The 18,452-nt window shown below is 39.1% G+C and overlaps 1 protein-coding gene across 24 annotated transcripts in view; it reads right to left on the reverse strand.

The window, feature by feature from the left end:
- Nucleotides 1-18,452, reverse strand: part of map7d3 (MAP7 domain containing 3) — a 30,789-nt gene that overhangs the window by 2,698 nt on the left and 9,639 nt on the right. The window contains exons 2-20 of one of the 24 annotated variants that reach the window (XM_077236184.1): nucleotides 15,896-15,997; nucleotides 15,243-15,323; nucleotides 14,751-14,914; nucleotides 13,196-13,304; nucleotides 12,655-12,750; nucleotides 11,948-12,049; nucleotides 11,312-11,407; nucleotides 10,486-10,581; nucleotides 8,356-8,481; nucleotides 6,001-6,116; nucleotides 3,861-3,991; nucleotides 3,463-3,713; nucleotides 2,212-2,347; nucleotides 1,790-1,970; nucleotides 1,597-1,701; nucleotides 1,436-1,489; nucleotides 1,235-1,310; nucleotides 422-590; nucleotides 87-331 (exon numbers count right to left, since the gene is read on the reverse strand). In XM_077236184.1, coding sequence (XP_077092299.1) covers nucleotides 87-331; nucleotides 422-590; nucleotides 1,235-1,310; nucleotides 1,436-1,489; nucleotides 1,597-1,701; nucleotides 1,790-1,970; nucleotides 2,212-2,347; nucleotides 3,463-3,713; nucleotides 3,861-3,991; nucleotides 6,001-6,116; nucleotides 8,356-8,481; nucleotides 10,486-10,581; nucleotides 11,312-11,407; nucleotides 11,948-12,049; nucleotides 12,655-12,750; nucleotides 13,196-13,304; nucleotides 14,751-14,914; nucleotides 15,243-15,323; nucleotides 15,896-15,997 — 2,436 coding nt within the window. Of the gene's footprint in view, nucleotides 1-86; nucleotides 332-421; nucleotides 591-1,234; nucleotides 1,311-1,435; nucleotides 1,490-1,596; nucleotides 1,702-1,789; nucleotides 1,971-2,211; nucleotides 2,348-3,462; nucleotides 3,714-3,860; nucleotides 3,995-6,000; nucleotides 6,141-8,355; nucleotides 8,482-10,485; nucleotides 10,582-11,311; nucleotides 11,408-11,947; nucleotides 12,050-12,654; nucleotides 12,751-13,195; nucleotides 13,305-14,750; nucleotides 14,915-15,242; nucleotides 15,324-15,895; nucleotides 15,998-18,452 lie in introns of all 24 variants that reach the window. The other 23 variants (XM_077236185.1, XM_077236183.1, XM_077236181.1 and 20 more) reach the window with 23 other exon arrangements.

Here is an 18,452-nt window from a genome sequence, read left to right on the forward strand (position 1 = left end):
AAGAGAAACAAGGTCAATTCTGTGAGCTCAAATTGATATAAACGAATACAATCTTAATCAGACTAAATAGAGAAAAAAGCTCTTACCGGACAGGGTTTCAATAGACTGGGCTGGATGAACTGAGCTGGTTTTCTCTTCAAAGGCCACTCTAGGCCCCTCAGGGCCCCCGTCATCCATCAGGGGTTTGCTCTTCGCATGAACACCCAGATCGATCAGCTCCTCAAAGCTCCAGGGTCCTCCTTTACCATTCAACCCAGGGACCAGGCTCACTTTAGAGTCCTCGTTCACAAACTCAGAGCCCTCCATCAGACAGGACTTGGGAGGGGGGCTGCTGGAGATTAAAGCACAAATATAAAAGTTGAAGTTGTTTTATGCACCACTAAACCAGATAAAACTAGAGTAAAAGAGGTTGTTTTTTTACCTGTCCACTGAGGGATCTTCTGTGCTTGGTCCATTGCTGTTCTCCTTATTATCCACATCTGTTTGTCTGTTCATACTAACATCTGGCTCCTCCACAGGCATGTAATGCTCCTGAGAGTCTGACGGCTCTGTCTCATTGGCACTCTGCTCTGACTCAACAGCCTGATTCTCTGAAATGTAATGAGGCAGATGAGCTATTCCATCCTACATTAGAGCTACACAATATATCGATCGTGAGTGTAATAAGGCCTAGTGAGATTATCAAAATGCGAATGCTGTAATTGCGTGTTTCAGAGTGAAGCGCATTTACAAGCATTCAGCTCATCATTTTGTTTGCGATAAATGCGGCTTCATATGAACTTCATCTCTTCGTGCCGAGAGGTTGGGACAATTAAAATATGCATTTTGGAACGCATAATTCGCCACCCCTTCCAGCAAATCTGTATTGAGAAGTGTTCATAAATGTGTTGCAAACAAAAGTTTTTTTTTAATAACAATATAGATATAATTATGATTATCAATATAGAAAAACCAAATAAAGCAATAGCAATTTTGTCCTATATAATGAAGCTCTATCCTCCAAATTGTGACCGATTAACCTGGCCAAAATTTCGAGATTTTAAACACTTGGCTGCCTTGTTGAATTTGCTTATTTAGTAAATATTGTGTAAAATAAGCGTTCAATTTAATTTCAGCAATTCGCCTGTCACTTCTCACTTGCTTGTTTGCGAAACATCATTCATCCGCTACAAATAAACTCACTGTTGTTGCCAATAAAGCAATATTCTGCCAGTTCTGGCATAAAGATACTGACCCTTATCTTCACAGTTTATTTGGTCCTCAGTCTCCTCTCCATTTTCATCAGGAATGTCTCTCTCATCATCATTACTCTGAGAGAACACACACAAAACATAAGTAACTTTTTGGGAATGGAAATGATGCAGACAGAGACATCATGCCTCAACACTAAATAATAATGAGCCGTGTGCTATGAAATAAAAGCTGTTAAACTTGCCTTATAATCCATTTGGTCTGTTTTTCTGGTTCTCTTCATAATTTCTTCAATTCTCTGCAGATTGAGACAAAATATTCAAGCAACTTGTATGATTCTTTAATCTACAGCTGCTACCATTAATGCGTACTGTGTAAATGTCAGAGTCATGTGATAGTGTCCACCTTCTTTCTCTCCATGCGCTCCTGTTGGTTCTTTTGCATAATGAGTGCTCTCTCTATACGCTGCTTTTCTGCCTCCACTAGGGCCTTTGCTTCAGCCTCCTCACGCTGCCATTGGATGAGCAAGAAATCAATTATTCAAATGAAAAATCAACATCTCTATCATGGATTCTGTGCAATGGGAGAGTCAACTAACCTCTTTCTGTTCCTCAACCTGTCTTTGCTGCTCCTCTAGCTCTGTCTGCTGTCTCTCCTCCTCTGCTATACGAGCCTGCTCCTCCTCTTCTCGCTTCCTCTCCTCCGCAAGCCTCTTCTCCTCCTCTGCGCGCCTCAAGCGCTCCTCCTCTGCCAGACGCTTCTCCTCCTCTTTCCTCAGCCTGTTGAGACACGATACCTCAGGGCCTTTGGCACTTCAAAGGTAAATAGTTTTAACTGATGCAGTGTTCGCTTCAGCTTAATGACTGCATAACAAACCTGCTCTTACAAACAAGAAAAACAAGAATATGACTACAAACATATGCCAGTGTGTTTGTTCTGGTTTTTCGGATTAAACGGGGGTTCAAGATAATAATATTATATTATTAGGCCAGTATATTTGGAAGCCGTTAAGAAACACACCGCTCCTCTTCTTCTTTCTGTATGCGGAGTTGCTCTTCTTTCTCCTTCTGTTCGCGTGCCAGACGACGGTTCTCCGCCAGGATCTTGGAAGCCTCAGCGGCTGAGTTGGTTCCTGCGTTGGCCTTGGAATTGGATTCTGAAAACACACACATATATTATACATATTAACATCCAGAATGCAACATGACCTCAGCTGTTTTAGTAATACACAATAAAATGAACTGAAAGAGAGGCGAAGTGCCTCTTAAAGACATGATTAGTCATATGTTTCCAGCAGAGGGCGCTGTGTCTCATGGATGAACTAGCTTGGCACTGTCTACAAACTCAGTAATCCCAGCAGAACTTGACCTTGATAGTACGTATCTAAGAATACAATTCATCAAACAAACTGTGCTGGTTTGCTGCTGTAATAACTCAAAGGCTTTGTTTTAGCCAGACATTTGGCAAGACAGGAAGTGGTTAAACTGAAGCTTTTTCAAAGCTATTGAACAGTATATAATGAAACAAATCTCTTTTAAAGTCATTCCTACAACACTTGGCAGAGGATCTAGTATTGAAATATGTATTGAAAGGAACATGAATTGCAGAGCTTGAAAAGCAGTACTGTACTGAAATACTTCACACTGACTTTTTACAATTAATAATTAACTCTAAATGCTTCATTCAAACTTTGTTTAGCAGATATTTTAGCCTTACATGATGTCACACATTACACATTGTTGATAAACTTTACACGTTTTAAATTTATCATCAAAGTTTAAAAATCTCCCATTGATCCTAAAAGAAATGTTACTGCAACTATTTCTATTGAGTTCTAAAAGTAAAAATCCCATTCATTTACTCCATATCTATAGGGGAATTGATTTTTAACAATAACTTAAGCATTTAAAGACAGACGTACTGTGAGCTACATGGTTGTTAATCAATGGTAAATGCTTTAATTAAATCCATCAGTTCTCATTATTTCAGCTTCTTTAAAAAAAACAGCAAAAAAACAACAACACGGTTAACAGCAAAATTCATGAAAGGAAACGGCATTAACCATGATTCTGCTAAGACATATCCACCAATCAGAGAATTGAAACAAGAAATTTGTGCTAAAAGAACTCTGTAGTGGCCGCCCACAACCAAGTTTTTAGATTTAATTTAACATTTCAATGAAATCTCCAGACATGGAAATCACAATTTTAAAATTCCCCTTACATTTTCATCTCTCTCTTTCTCAATACTTGGGTATTTGAGTTCACTCACCCTCTTTGGTCTTGGGTGTTGGTATGGGTGTGGGTGTGGGTGTTGTGCTGGTTTCTGGAGACTGTGGGGCGACAGGCATAATGGGAGACATATCTTTTGGCTTGGAATCCCTCCTGCGAAGGGTGGGCGGGCCGGTGGGGGTTAGAGCAGGTTTCTGGATGGGTGGAGGTTTGGATGCGGCAGAGGGCTGAGGGGATGGAGGACGCTGTTTCAAGCCACTGGGGGAAGGAGGGCGGAAGCGTGGACTCTGCCTGAAGGAGACAAATTCAAAGAGAAATTAAAAATATGGGCTTGTACTATAGACAATGGGAGATTCAATTTGAGCAGCAGACTGAACAGGTCTGAAATCAGTTTAGAGTGAAACCAATGCAGGCTAAAACTGATCTCAGGGGTCTTACTTGGCTGCTCCAGGTGAGGGCGCTCTTGAGGTGGTGTTAGCAGCGGGAGCAGGAGACGGGGATCGGTGACGACTGGAGGGCGAGGCAGGGCGTTTTCCTACTGGTGACGTGAAACGCTTCTCCTCACCTTTCAGCTTTTACAAATGCAAAAACAGGACAAAATGAGCAAAACCCTAAAACAAATTTTACAATTGAAATGTTGTGGTATGAGACTATTGAAAGGCACTTTGCTCACTATAGTGATCATCAATCACTGTTCAGCCTAAATCAAAGCATGGTGTATATATCACTCAATTGCAGCTAGGATTTCACTGCTATCATCAATCTGAACAAGACCGGAGTAAACATGTCCTTTCGATCTATTTTTAATCTTCTGTCCACGTGCTCAGGCTGTCAATGTGACAAATGCACTAAATGTGGGACAGGCTCATATATGAAGATGTCTTTTACTGGAAAACCTTCCACATGAACAACGTATAGCAGCTAGGAGTGAGTCACCATGTTTCAAACTCTGACTCTAGACAAACTCTTCAAATGACTATCAAGCAAATCAGATTTAGTGAGCTATAAGGCCAAGCCATTGGAGAAGTTACAGCACGGCATGACCATCAGAGGGAAACATGTCAGTTTCAATTTACATTTCTCCAGTTAATATGCCAATGCAAGCCCTCCTTTCTCTCTGGGACACACACACTCAAGCTCGCTTAGCGTTCATTATATGCAGGGCAGCGCTACAAATTAACTGTCTGAATGAATCACTGATGTGGGCATTTCTAAACCTCTATATGAGGGATCAGACGGTCACATGTAGTTCATATCTGAATGTAGGGTATCCGCCAGTCTCGGGAGACCATGGATCACGTCGGAGGGTCACCTGTGCAGCGTAGTGTCAACTTCGCTCATAATGAACCAGCAGTTTGAAGACAACCCTGATGAGGCTGAGTAAGTTACTTAAATGTTTGACAAATTTATAACATGCTACCTAAATAACTCATTGGTTATATGGCAAAAACATTAGGTTACTCTTTTGAGGAGCGTTTCAGACAGTGTTCGGACACCGAATTGATTCCTCTTTTGCGTTTCCTTGCCCTTGAACAGACACATACACACAAAATAGTCAAAATACCCATCTAAATGGCTGTCTCGACAAGTATTCTCTTGTTAATGTCATGTGAACAGTTGAGAAAGAAACGGATGTTGATTAGTTTTTTCGGTCTTTGCAGCCGGTCTTAAAGTGACAGCACACACCTAATATATATATATATATATATACTGTTGTCTGTGTCATTAATATTAATAAAACAAAGTACAGCTTTAACAAAGATGAAACTATATTTAAAACTTTATTTAATTTATAATACAGTGAACAAATAGTGTTAATTTACATTTAGGCATAATTATTAATTTCTGTACCTGAATACTACTGTTAGACTTTGTAACTTTGTTATTTAGTATTCATCTCTGCTTGTAATTTGTGTATTTGTTCTTATTTTATTACTGACTGTTCACTTGTTTTAAATAATGATTTACTTGTTCACTTGTTTTAAATATTGTGTCAACTTTATCAGTTAGGCTATTAGTTTTTGATGTAGTAGCTATCGAAAAAAGTGAGCAATAAGTAATAAATTAAAAGCAAAGTTTTCTTTAATTGTCTTTGTGTGGTCTAAATATTTGAAACACTAGTGAAAATGCATCAATTTAGTATTTTTCTAATTTGATAAAATTATTCATTGCAAAGTACACTACTGTTCAAAAGTTTGGGGTCAGTAAGATTTAAAATAAACTAAAATAAATTAATCCTTTATTCAGTGAGGATGCGTTAAATTGATCAAAAGTGTCAGCAAGACATTTACAAAGTAAAAAGCAAAATTACATATTAATATATACTTACATAGAAAACGGTTCTTTTCTTTTAAATTGTAAATATATTTCACAGTATCACTGTTTTGAAAACAATTTTTTTTTATTAAATAAATGCAGCCATGGTGAGTATAAGAGACTTCTTTCAAAAACATTTTTTTAAATGAAAATGTAACAATTTCTTACGATTTGCTAGGACCAACTCTACAAACACATTTCCATTTGAGATGAAAAAAAAAGAAAAAGTATTTCAAAGTAGAAGTTTGAATCATCTGCTCACCTGTGTCATACTGGAGATGGCATCCGCAGACACAGAAGTAGGCGGGCCTTTCTTTCGGTCGCTGCTGCGACTGCGTAGGGCTCCGTGGGCCGGGGGCTGCATGGGGCTGGCAGATGCTGAACGAGGACACAGGTGAGACTCTGGTAAAGGACACAGTCAGTGGTGCACAGCCAGGAACAGCAGGGAAGGGACGTCACAAGCAGCCGAGTGGGTGAGCAAAGCAAAGGTAGAGGTAGGGACAGAAAGAGGGAGATATAAAGAGAACGAGAAAAGGGGAGAGGGATGATACAAGCAGAAAACATTGGTGTATGTTAGATCAGCCATACTGGTTGATGGGGAACTGATAAGCACTGATGGCCTCAGGAAGACTGGTGGATTGGTGGATGTGAGAGAAAGAAACATGGCAGGGGACAGACATCATCTTGGACAGACAACACACTGGTCACCAATACGCTAAAGCACACCTCCGTCTACACCAAGCAAGCATTTTATGCTGCAGTTTTAGTCAGCTTAAAAATATCGTAAATTGAACAACATTCACTCACTCATTCTCCCCTTATAGCCACATATAGGACATCACACAGCATAACATCTACATAATTCCAAATCTAATGTTAAAACACCTTTTCAACATCTACAACATTCACATACAACTGTTGAAATTCACCTCCCTAGTGACAGTCCTAGGAGCACATCCCACGGTCGGTTCCCAAAGTAAAAATCCCATTACTTTCTCCATAGAGAAATTGTCAATAACATATCTCTCAACACAGACCTATGATGAGCTTTGAGGTTGCCAAGCAATCGCATGTTTCTGCAGAAAAGTCAGAGTGATTTTGAATATTTAAAAAAAAGAAAAGTTTATTAGCTAAATTCTCAATGAACAACACTACTCATGAGTCCTAAACAGACAACCAGAGAAGTCACTGTTACTATGGAAATGTAAATTGTACCAAATACACTAGAGCATTATAGTTATAAATGACTGATAATAAGTAAATGGTTTCATATTAAACCATAATTCTGGCACGATTGCTTGTACCTTTGTTTTTTCAGTCTTCAAATACTTTTTTCCTTCAAATCCAAGTTTTTAAAAGTTGTGCTTCATCTTTAAACTGGTTGATTTAGTTAATGGCTTAGAATAAAAAAAAATCCCCGTCAAGAAAACAAATGGGAAAAATACTTTTGAAATCAAAGCCATGAAAATGCGGTTGGCCCTCGTTGTGCTCTATAGAGATGGTAACTGATCAAGGGATGCCCAGTATCTGTTGGTGAAGCCGAGGTGAAGTGAGGTGAGCAGTAAGGACTGACCTGGGTCTGCTGTGACAGTGAGATTTCTGGGATAATCTCCACCCATTGTAATTAACTCTGACTGTTAGCATCATGGAAAGCCTTCAAAGTTAATTGATCCATAAGCTGCTGATTCATAATCATCTCTTGGTCTATATTAAGAAACCAATAATGCAGTTCAGATACTATCAGACTCAGCAATGCTGATAGCATCTTGTCAACATCAAACCCTGTCAAACAAGTTACATATATGAACTTCAGCCTTTACAGGTTGCTGGGAACCTGTAGGGTGATGCTGCTGGTCTGCAGGGACCGTGTGTGGATCAGCGGGGGATTGAAGTAGCAACAGCAGGGCGCAGATTCACTCCACTCATTCCCTCTCACACACAGAACCGCTCGGCTAATCGGCTTACAAAAGATCCCTCAGCAATAGCCCTGGAACACCTTGCAAATGTTGACGTGTGCATGTGTGTGTCTTTTAGAGATTGAGACAAGGGTAAAGACTAGTGATGCACCGAAATGAAAACTTTCGTGTGACTTCAGACATCGAATGCTTGAACTAATATATAATAGAGTATTTTGTTCATCTGTATACATTATGGCATTGTTGTGCAGATATGCTTATCTGTCTGGATTTCTCTATGTGAATCACGCAAAGAAGGTGCACGTGCCTCGTCAACTGTAAATGCTATCTTATTTCCGATAGTCAGATGGTATCCACATTCAATTCTCGTGCACACTGCTTTGGTTAACATAACAGTTACATGTTCCAGTACATTTATCCTTTCGACGGACATAAAACAATTAAATGGCATTTTGGTAAAAAAGTGCAATGATAAAACATTTCTGTGCATCTCTAGAAAAGACTGCTAAGCCTGTAAATTTAACATTGCCAAATTTGTTTATGTGTGTGTAAAACTTGATGCATGTGATTCAAGCCACATTAAAAAACTGCAGCATGCCCAATATAACACGCCAACCAAGCACCCCTGCAGAGCGTCTTATATCTACACACAAGTGGAGGTTTCTGGTACGAGCTGGGTCTCCCTTTCTCTCTAGTGTTACCTTGGGTATCGCCTCCTTCGGCAGACAGGGCCACGGCACTCTTGCTTCTAGCTAGTGAGGCCTGGGTGGGTGTGAGCAGCCGACTGAGGACACCGCTGTCCACGGGGGCAGCCAACGAGCGGCGAGCTATAGACACGATGTGCCCAAACAGACACGGAAAACAGAGCAGACAAAAGGGAAAAGAAAAAAAGAGGTTGAGAAATAAACACAAAGAAGGAAGGAGAGAGGAATGACACCAATGTGATTTAAAATGCAAGAATTAACACAAAAACCAAAGAGAAAAGTGATTGTGGTTCAAACGTAAACAGTGGACGGCTGATGCAATCAAGGTGAGACTCTCAATGCTGGAGAGACAAAAATAATATTAGTGGGATATGGGTGAGGTGATTGGGAGCAGGACCAGGGCTGTGGAAGTGGAGGTGAAAACAAAAAAAAGGGGGACATAAAGCCAGGACTAAAGAGTAACTTGAAGAGCTTTTTGAGATCCATCAGACGAGTCAAATGCTTGCAGTCAGGCTTTTTAAATTTGAGGTATACATCAAAATTTAGTATTAAGAAAAGGTCAGCATTTGATTTCAGTCTGGTCTCCATTGCAGTTTTACAGAATGTAGGGAAAACAAATATTTAACTAATTTGATACAGTTTGTACACTGCAAAACTGTGGCAGAACATGCTAAAAGGCTCAAAAAGCTCTTGCTGTCATGAAATCTGTTTGTAACTCGAGTTACAAATTCAGTTGGGAAAAACAGAAATATGAAGGAGTAATATACAAAATAGACAATATGTGTATGTACAGTGTTTGTTAGACTGTAACAATTGTCTATTATCTATTTTGTATATTGTGTAGTTTTATATTTCTATATATTTTTATTATATGTGTCTTGTCGCTGTCATTCTGTATGTGCAGTAGAAGCTTCTGACACCAAGACAACTTCCTTGTATGTGTAAACATACCTGGCAATAAAGGTCAAATCATTCTGATTCTGATTCTAAAAGCTTAGGCCTGGTTTCACAGACAGGGCTTAGATTAAACCAGAATTAGGCCATACTCCAATTAGGACATTTAAGTAGATTTTATAAACATGCCATAGAAAAAAAATAGCATTACAGTTGTGCATCTTGAGACAAAACAATGGGCCTGACTTATTTTAAGATATGTCAGTGCTATTTCATTTCAGTTAAAACAGCTCAAACATTCGTTTTAGTCTGGGACTAGCTTACCCTGGTTTTTGAAACCGGGGGCTTATGTCTCTTTTAAATGATCCATTAATTCTCTTTTCCCCATGGCACTGTTATGATTCACTATTAGTTATGGAGAGAGCTTGAGGCTCTGAAGCTTTTGATGATGTGGCTAAGTGAACTCAGAAATGAGGAAGTGCTTTCAGAATAGAGAAAGCCGGTGTCCACCTAAACAAGTATGCACTGGTTGGCAAACTCTAAAATGGTCCTTAACAACACAATACAAGTCATTGAGTTTTCAAGAATTGCTATATAACCAGGAGTTTAAAAATGTCCTGCAAACATGATATCTAGAAATAAATATAGCACAAGAAAAAGCCTTCCTGTAAAACCAGTCAACACTCTGCAACAGACACTCTCACACACACTGAAAACAGACATGGCACCAGTGGCCAAACTCATTGATTGAAGTCATATGGGAAGAAAAACAACACAATGTTCACATGAACAAAAACACATTGTATTAACATACACAAAGAGCGCATTCCTGGTGAGTAGGTCAGTTAGCGCGAACTCCCTGAGAGAACGAAGCAATAAGGAAATGTTAAGCTCAAGGCAGCAGCAAGCACAAACCGATCTATGGACAAAAGAGCATCAACATTTGCGGATGGTTATGTTCTGGATGCATGATGATTTAATGCACGAGTAGAAGGGCAAATCAAGCAAAGAACGAAGAGAGAGTGACGGAGCACGTTTATGACCACAAACTAATGCTTTAAACCCCATGCCCCCCCCCCACCCCCAAACAAACTTTTTAACACAATGTCATGGTTTGCTGGCTGCAGATCAAACAAGAGCAAGATGGACCATAGAAGCGAAAAAGGTTTGCGCTTATTTATTAGTAAACGGCGAACAGGCACATGTGAAATGTCCCGGTTGGGACTTAAGCACCTGATTCATCTGCAGTGGATATGTCTGGTTTGGTGACGGGCTTTGTTTTAGCCCCCACTCGAGAGAGGGAGGAGCTTCGCTTCTTCGGGATTGGGCCTACAGACAGAGTGGACAGGGCAGCGTTAGAATCAACCAGGAAGCAGGGCCTCTTCTGTCTCAGCTTTCAAGTGCCATTTGCGGTGAATGAGGAAATGCGTATTTGATGAGGACAATGCAGCTAGAATCTGCTTTATAATTGTGATTCTATTTACAGTAGGTTTCAGTGGATTTAGAGAATAGTGACTGTAAATGTTTAAGAGGTGCATGCTTACGAATGTCTGTGCAAGCTCATTGACTATGCCTCCTTAAATGCATATTTGCATAGAAAATAGATTTTCAGAATGACAATGTGCAAACTGCCGAGCTAAAGTAAGCAGATAAAGGCTAACACCCTTTATTTCATAAAAAAAAAATGATGTAGGAGATCCTGAGATTGTTCATTGTTCTCTGGGCTGTGTGCAGAAATATGTTAAAGGGATAGTTCACCCATCATATTATCATCATATTACTCACCGCTTCAAACCCATATTACTTTCTTTCTTCTTTGGAAAACAAAAGAAGAAATTAAAAGAAATTACTGATACTTTCATGGTGCTAATGTTCCTTTCTTTAAGCTTGAAAGCTCCAGCCCACATTCAAATAATTGAATGGGGCAAAAAAACGTGTAAATTATTTCTTTTGTATTTCACAGAAGAAAATAATAAAGGTTGAGCAAGACATGAGGGTGAGTAAATAAAGTAAATTTTAATTTCCGTCTAATCCTTTAAAAGCACTGGTAGTTTGGCACCTGTCTTTTCCACCTGAGGCTGCTTATGAGCTTCTTTACAGGCCTGAGGACCATTGCTAGGCAACCGGTTCAAAGAGGAACTTCTCCGCTTCGCACCTGAGAGACAAAAAAGAGCTCAGCTCCTGAATCGAGAACATAGGTTTCACTCTGGAGGGACTGAAGACAGACTTCATAGATAAAACACACACATACACACAAATCTAAAATCAACACAAAAGTGATCTAAAACCTTAAACTTTTTTTGGCACCACACTAAAATGTGCCAGCACAGAAGGAAATGAAGAGGTGACTCCAACATAAACAGTGTCTGTTTTGAAACCGCCTGAGACATGGCTGGCTGCTCCTGTTAGAGGAAAAGGAAACTGTGGGGAGAAACAGCATGTCGGCAAGAATCATAAGCTGCCGAGATGGCAAAAAGACTTATGGCCCATTCAAACACAAACAATGCTGTATTTGCATTTAAATAACATTATAAAATGAAAATCACCAAGTGAACCACAGGGAGAGGCACCTGTGTGAGACATGACTTGTCATTAAATCTGCTTAGTACACATGACCAGCATTAACGAGCATGTACTCATGCTCATGTATCAAAAGGATAAGGAAAAGGCAGGAGAGGGCAGGGAGGACACTTACTTTTATCAGGAGAATTAATGAGGGTGGCTGAGGATGAGGAGAGACGCTTGCTGATGACTGAGTCAGTATGTTTCAGGTTCGTAGTAGAGGAAGAGCGCTTATCTACAGGGGAGGGTAATTACACACACAGACAGAGACAGACAGGGACTGGAATTAGAGTTACAGGGGTTTGCACGTGCTAAGCTATTGTTAATTACTCTAATACAAGCTGGTTCATCTACATTTTAAGGATGGGGTAACACCTGGACAGACAAAATTAGAGTATGCAAATTTAAGAACAGCTATACCTGTAGTCATAACATGCACATAAATAACATTTTAGAATGTATATGTGTATATATGTATATATATATATATATATATATAAATAATGGGATCAATTATAAATGATAAGTATTGTGCAAAATTTCTAACTGCAGCGAACCTTAAAAGGCAGACATAACACAATGTTAGTAAACATTCAAACAGTCATTACAACAAAAAGGGGGAAAATCCGATAAAACTTGAAGTGACATGCATCCCAGGAACCAAAGGTGCTTTGGAGAAAACACTCTTTGTTACAATCCCTGGCAAGTGAAGAAAAGTGAGTGAATGAAAAAACAGCAAGTACAGCCCCAGTCAGATTAGTGCACATATGAGCAAAGAGGATGAGTGGGCAAGTTTTTTTTGTCAAGTCACGCCATGGGCAGGCAAACAGTATAAACCACCTTGTGACGTCTGATTCCTGGGTGGCTTGGAGGCTGGAGAAGCAGGGGAGATTACTATAGCAATCAGGGAGGAGCTGGAGCCACTGTCACTCTGTCCTGTGGGAGGGGCAGGGACAGACAGGTCGCTATTGGAAACGGACTCTCTCTCCATGGAGAGAGTGAGAGAAGTGGAAAAACGCAGCTGACAACATGAGATTTCCCCAAGTAGTGTTGCGTAAAATCACAGATCAACAAACAAACATGACTTGTAAAAGGTGAAGTGTGTAATTTGACCAATGACATATGTGCGTTTGAGGCATTATTTTTTGCAAATTTGATGTAGCTAGTGATGCAAAAATTTCACACTTTACCTTTAACATCAATTCAGAGCAATAAAGATTGTCAAAAGATGATTTTTCATAGATTTAGAAGTCATAGATTTATAGATTTCATAGATTTATAAACCCACTTGGGCAGACTGTGGGACAATCAGTGAACAAAGGCTCTTAAATGTATTATCAGGTGCTTCTGATGTTTTCACATTTAGGAAAAGCACTCGTACCATTTTTGTTGTCAGAGTCTGAAAGTCCACCCCAGGACCATCTCTTCTGTCTCTGTTCTACTCGCTGGCTGCGCTCCAGGGTACGTCTCATCACAGCCTCATAGTGTTCCTACGCACACAACACACACACACACACTTTGTTAGACAAATGGAGCCATGCTACGTCCTCTGAGCTGTGCAGCAGTGGCCCGTGGCAAAGGTGTGGGTGTCAATGCTAAAATAAAAAGTCCATGATTCCAGGCTCTTTTGCATGTCAGATACTGAATAGTGCACACGGCTCCTGCTGTGTGACTGCAAGGCTAACAAAATCACCGGTTTCATTTCATTCATTTAAGAGTGTTAATGATGCAATCACACCAACAAATAACAAGCAGGGCATTAAAATCACTGACATTTCCAATCTTAAGGGTGTCCTGTATAATTAGGCAGTTTTGGGTTCAAACTTGGCATTTAGCATGGCTTTAAAATATTACACTGTGTATAGGATTATACAGCCTTTAGGAAAAGCCTCTTTGGCATTGTGATATTGCAGTAGGAGGTTCATGTATACCACCCATTCAAAAGTTTGGATTTCCATGTTTTTGTGGCGCTCACTGTGTTTTCAGTATCTGAGTCCCAATATATGAAGGCATGAACACATGAACTTCATCTCCAGAGCTGCTTCTAAGACTGAACTCACAAACTTTTTACCTTTTCATTTGAGAAAAACTACGGTCAAATACACGCTGAAACTGAAAGATTTTCACGACAAAATGTCAAAATAAAAGTCTGGTTTAACTCGAAGAAATTATTAAATATATTACTATTGTATACTAAAATGTAATTAAGTATTGTTAGTAATATACTTATTTTTTAAATATACAATGATATTTTTCACCCATGTTTTAATGTATACAATTCTGTTGTGCAGCATCTTATTTGATAAAAAAGCAATGTTTTGTTGTAAATTAATTGTTATATTTTCATTTGATTACATTTTAAAAGATTGATTATATTGTTAAAGTTTTATTAATTAATTTAATTACACACCATTTTTGATGATTAAATCATAAAACTTTATGGAATCCAGAAAACAAAACAAATGAAAAACAGAATTTAGGGAAAAATAAAATGGATTTCAAGGGGCCCTAAATTTAAAGGTAGCTTACTCTGGTAAATAAATATTGATATCAACTGATATGGAAATATGACATAAATTACTATTTATATGAAGATACTCACAATAATGCGGTCAAAAGATCTCAGTTAAGTACTCACACGTTTTATGAGCAACAGTTTAATGTGCGCGCGTCTCTCAGACAGCACTCAGAAACACTCTCTCAGACAGCGTGCGCATGAACCAAAATGAGTTCTCTTTCCTTACTTATTTAGCTTCTATGGTTTAAAATCATTTATTTTTAAACTGCAATGCTTACTGCCAGAGACGATAGTCTCTACTGGTTGACAAATGTCTACCAGTTTATCGTGTCTACCAGTATATCACCCACCCCTACTGAATACAATTATTCAATTCTTTCAAAAAACACAAAACGTGGGCAACAAACAGACAGTTTACCTTTTCTTCCTCTAATTTCTGTTTTCTTTTCTCCTCTACTGCAGCTCTCCTTTGTTCCTCCTTCCTGCGCTGCTCTTCAAGCTTCTTTTGTCTCTCCTCCATCTGACGCTCCACCTGCAGCCGGGTCTTGCGCTCTCGCTCCAGGAGCTGAGTCTCACGGGCCGCTGAACAGACCAAACAGGGTGTGTTACAGCGATTTGTTAAAATGTAAGAGTTAATTATGTCTAACTATGTAAAGGATTTGGCAATCTTGTTGACGTGGAGGGCCTTTTTTATTTTTAATCACTGTGCATCACACCATGCAAAATAAATGTTGTATGTACTGTGTTTTTCTTTGGATGCTTCCATCTCACCATGAATAAATTATGCAAATGACCACCTCACTGTTTGTAAACACAATGTTTCGTGTTGTCATTGTGTTATATGTGCCAATGATGGAATGCACGTCTAAGGTTGCCAACACCTGTAGTGTGAAATATTTTGCTTTGTCACCATGTTGCTTTTCCTGCTCTTCTCTCCTCTCTTTGGCCACTCGAAGTTTGTCGTCTATTCTCAGAGCTGCTCCATCAATGACTGAAAAAACATAACAGAACACAACGTTACACAACTAGAGTATCAAGTGAAATCTGAATACTTCCTGGGCCATGAAAAGCTCTCGGCAGATTGCAATAGTATCCGATGCGCAGATAATCCACTGGCATGGTCTTACATGAGGCTCAGGTTACAGATTTAGCTATGAGCTCACCGCACCTGATATAGTATTGACACAGAGACATGGGCGTGTGTGAGGACATGCTACAGTGGTGTAATGGCCTTAATAAGTGTAGAGTCATGTGACAACACATTGAAGTCACAAAGCAAGAGTGCGAAAAAACAAAACAAAAAACTCTTACACAAATAAAGATTGTTTCAGTGGAAACCTATTGTGTTTTATTCCCCATAATGTCTTTCTTGAAAGACGGAAAAATAAGATGCTATACGCTATAAATTCAAGTGAATAAAAATTACTTTATTTTACTAAGTAAATACTAAGTAATACTTAGATTTTCAGTGTCATCAAGAGAAGTAATATTCTGGGTCTGCAGAAAACAAACCCTTGTGGATCCCTGCAGCGACAGACAGAGATGTGAGATCATGTTTGTTACCCGGCTTGGTCTGGCTCTTCGTTGTGATGGCCGGAGCTGCTGGTGTTGGGCTGTTCCCTGCCTGGCTGCGCCGTTCCTCTGCTTGTGCCTGCGCAGCTGCAGCTGGAAATGCAATGAGACAAAACGCATTTGAAATCTACTAGGTAGCACTACTAGGGCTGCACGATTCGGGGGATAAAAAAAACAAAACATTTGATAAAAATTGGGATTGTGGTATGAAATGTGATTTAAAAAATAATTCAGGTTTGCTGTGCTTGTTTGTGGAGCTGCACAATTTGCCCAAAATTGTAAATATGGTTATATAATAATATGGCTATATAATAATAATAAGGAATATTACTATTGTAATATTTAACCGTAAAATAATAAAATAGATTATTTCCGAAAAATATTATAATAATTTCATTTTTTAAATACAACTGTACAATTACAATAATAATATTTATAGCTGTCTGAATTTCTTCATTTTCAAATCATGAGTCATCAAGCTTTTATTTGACAAAAACCACAGGGAGCCCTTAAAGATTCTCTTTTGTTGATAAGCACTTCTCATTACAAGTATGTGAAGAAGGCTCCCTCAGCTCAAAGTCTACGGCAATGTGGTTTCTATTTAAATAGACTTGCCAAAGGAATTTTTGATTCTGTGAAAATGATTTTAAATTCCATCAGATGGCTTGAGGTGTTATGTTATTGTACAATCAGGCATAATGTACAGTCAGTCAGGTAAACAGTGTTTGAGTCAAAGTAACAGAAAATACTACTATCACTGCTCAACACAAAACACCTTTTAAATGCTCTTCAGCAGTCTTGCAGCAGGCAGGAGAGGAGGAAGGATGAGATAAGATAAGGGGAGGATAGGATAAGGAGGATATGGAAAAGTGATCAAGTCTGTGTGCCTTTGTTCTCTACCTTCACAGAGAGCGTCAGAGAGAGAGCGTCAGAGAGAGAGAAAGAAAAAGAGGGTGTTTGTTAAGCTGGCAGTGAAGGAGCATGTGATGTCTGTATGGTGAAAATCAAGATGCTGCTGATAGACTGTGAGCCGAAGAAAGGGCATCATTGCACACATTTCACTGACTGAGAATAAGCCATCTCTTTAGTTAAAAATTCTGCTTAAGCCCACTGGCTTATGCTTATTATTAGTAATATGTTTTGATTCGTTGTTGATCATGATGTCCTCTGTGCATAAAAAGCAGTTGACCAAGCGTTTTTTTCTTTTCTTTTACTATTCTGACGGATTCTGACTTAAAAGTATCTGATTGGCCACTGCGTTCACGCTCAACAGATCTGTAATTGGCTACAAAGCTCAACGCTGCAAAAACACGTAAAAAGAAACCTTTGATGCTCTTCACAGAGCACTTACACAAACAAGGGGGGGGGGGGGGGGGTATTATTTTATATAAAATAGAGGATTTATTATGAATATAATCACACCATCATATGCATATAGAAGGGCAAAAATCTGTGGCAGGTCAAACTTGGCCTAATGAACACTGCAGTATTGTGAATATTGATTCAGTGAGTGATGCCTCAACACGACATATCTGCTGGTAAATTTAATTTTGTGTGCACTTTTTTGCGCTTTTAAAACTTAAAAAAAAATGTGTGAAATGTCTTCATCCCAGGTACAGTGGCATATATTTCAGCATGTCATATGAATATAATTTCATGGGTTTTATTTCTTTTCTAACGACAAATGATCGCGATGATCACGTTTACAAGCCAGTGTCATTATAGTAGCCTAGTCTATTGGTTACCGTTTTACTGAATCTATATGATACTTCAATGCAATGTTTGAGTGGTAGATAATAACCATATATCGTCGATATATATATATATATATATATATATATATATATTATAATATCAAGCTACCATAAATAAATCTGCAAATTTTACAAATCGATTTGCATTATAGCTTGAGGCAAGACAAATAATCATTACCTGATTCATGAAGATAAACGGAGGATAAGATAGCTTCCGTAACATAGTCAGGCAGACAAAAAAACACCCCAGACTACGGGGTGTCATTGGTTGTTGCGTTAAATGTTACCCAGATACAATAGTGCTATTTTCTGATTGGCGAACAACACCAGAGGAGACGCGCTTGAATTCATGCCTGTTCCACAGTGAGAGCAGCGCGGCCAGAGTTTTGGGCGCTGCGGCATATTAAATATATATCAAATAGTTTTTCAGCGTTTGAAATACAATGTGTGGCGGGAGAGCGTGACAAAAGACCGAAATGAGTGACTGTCACGCTCAATGTGTGACACTTGACAGCCCTGCGATTTTAAGGAAGTGGGGGTGGTGGTGGAAGTGACGTATATGCCGTAAAGCAGTCGAGTTTTGTAGTTCTCTTTGTTCGCTGGTTACTACCCGAAACCAGAAGTTTAAAAGTACGATTAAAAACGCTAAAGACCCCGTCAGGCTATGGCAGACGTGTCATTCAACCTATTGTAAGTCGATGTACCATCACAAGAGACTTGGAAATATATTAAGAAGGTTGAAAAGTTACCTGGTGTTACTTTAATGCTGTTGTCATAGCCTAAATAAAAAGATG

Source organism: Siphateles boraxobius, unplaced genomic scaffold (genome assembly GCF_051911475.1).
Source record: "Siphateles boraxobius isolate OS27281-9 unplaced genomic scaffold, OSU_SipBor_1 2, whole genome shotgun sequence".
In the NCBI taxonomy this organism is placed as follows: domain Eukaryota; kingdom Metazoa; phylum Chordata; class Actinopteri; order Cypriniformes; family Leuciscidae; genus Siphateles; species Siphateles boraxobius.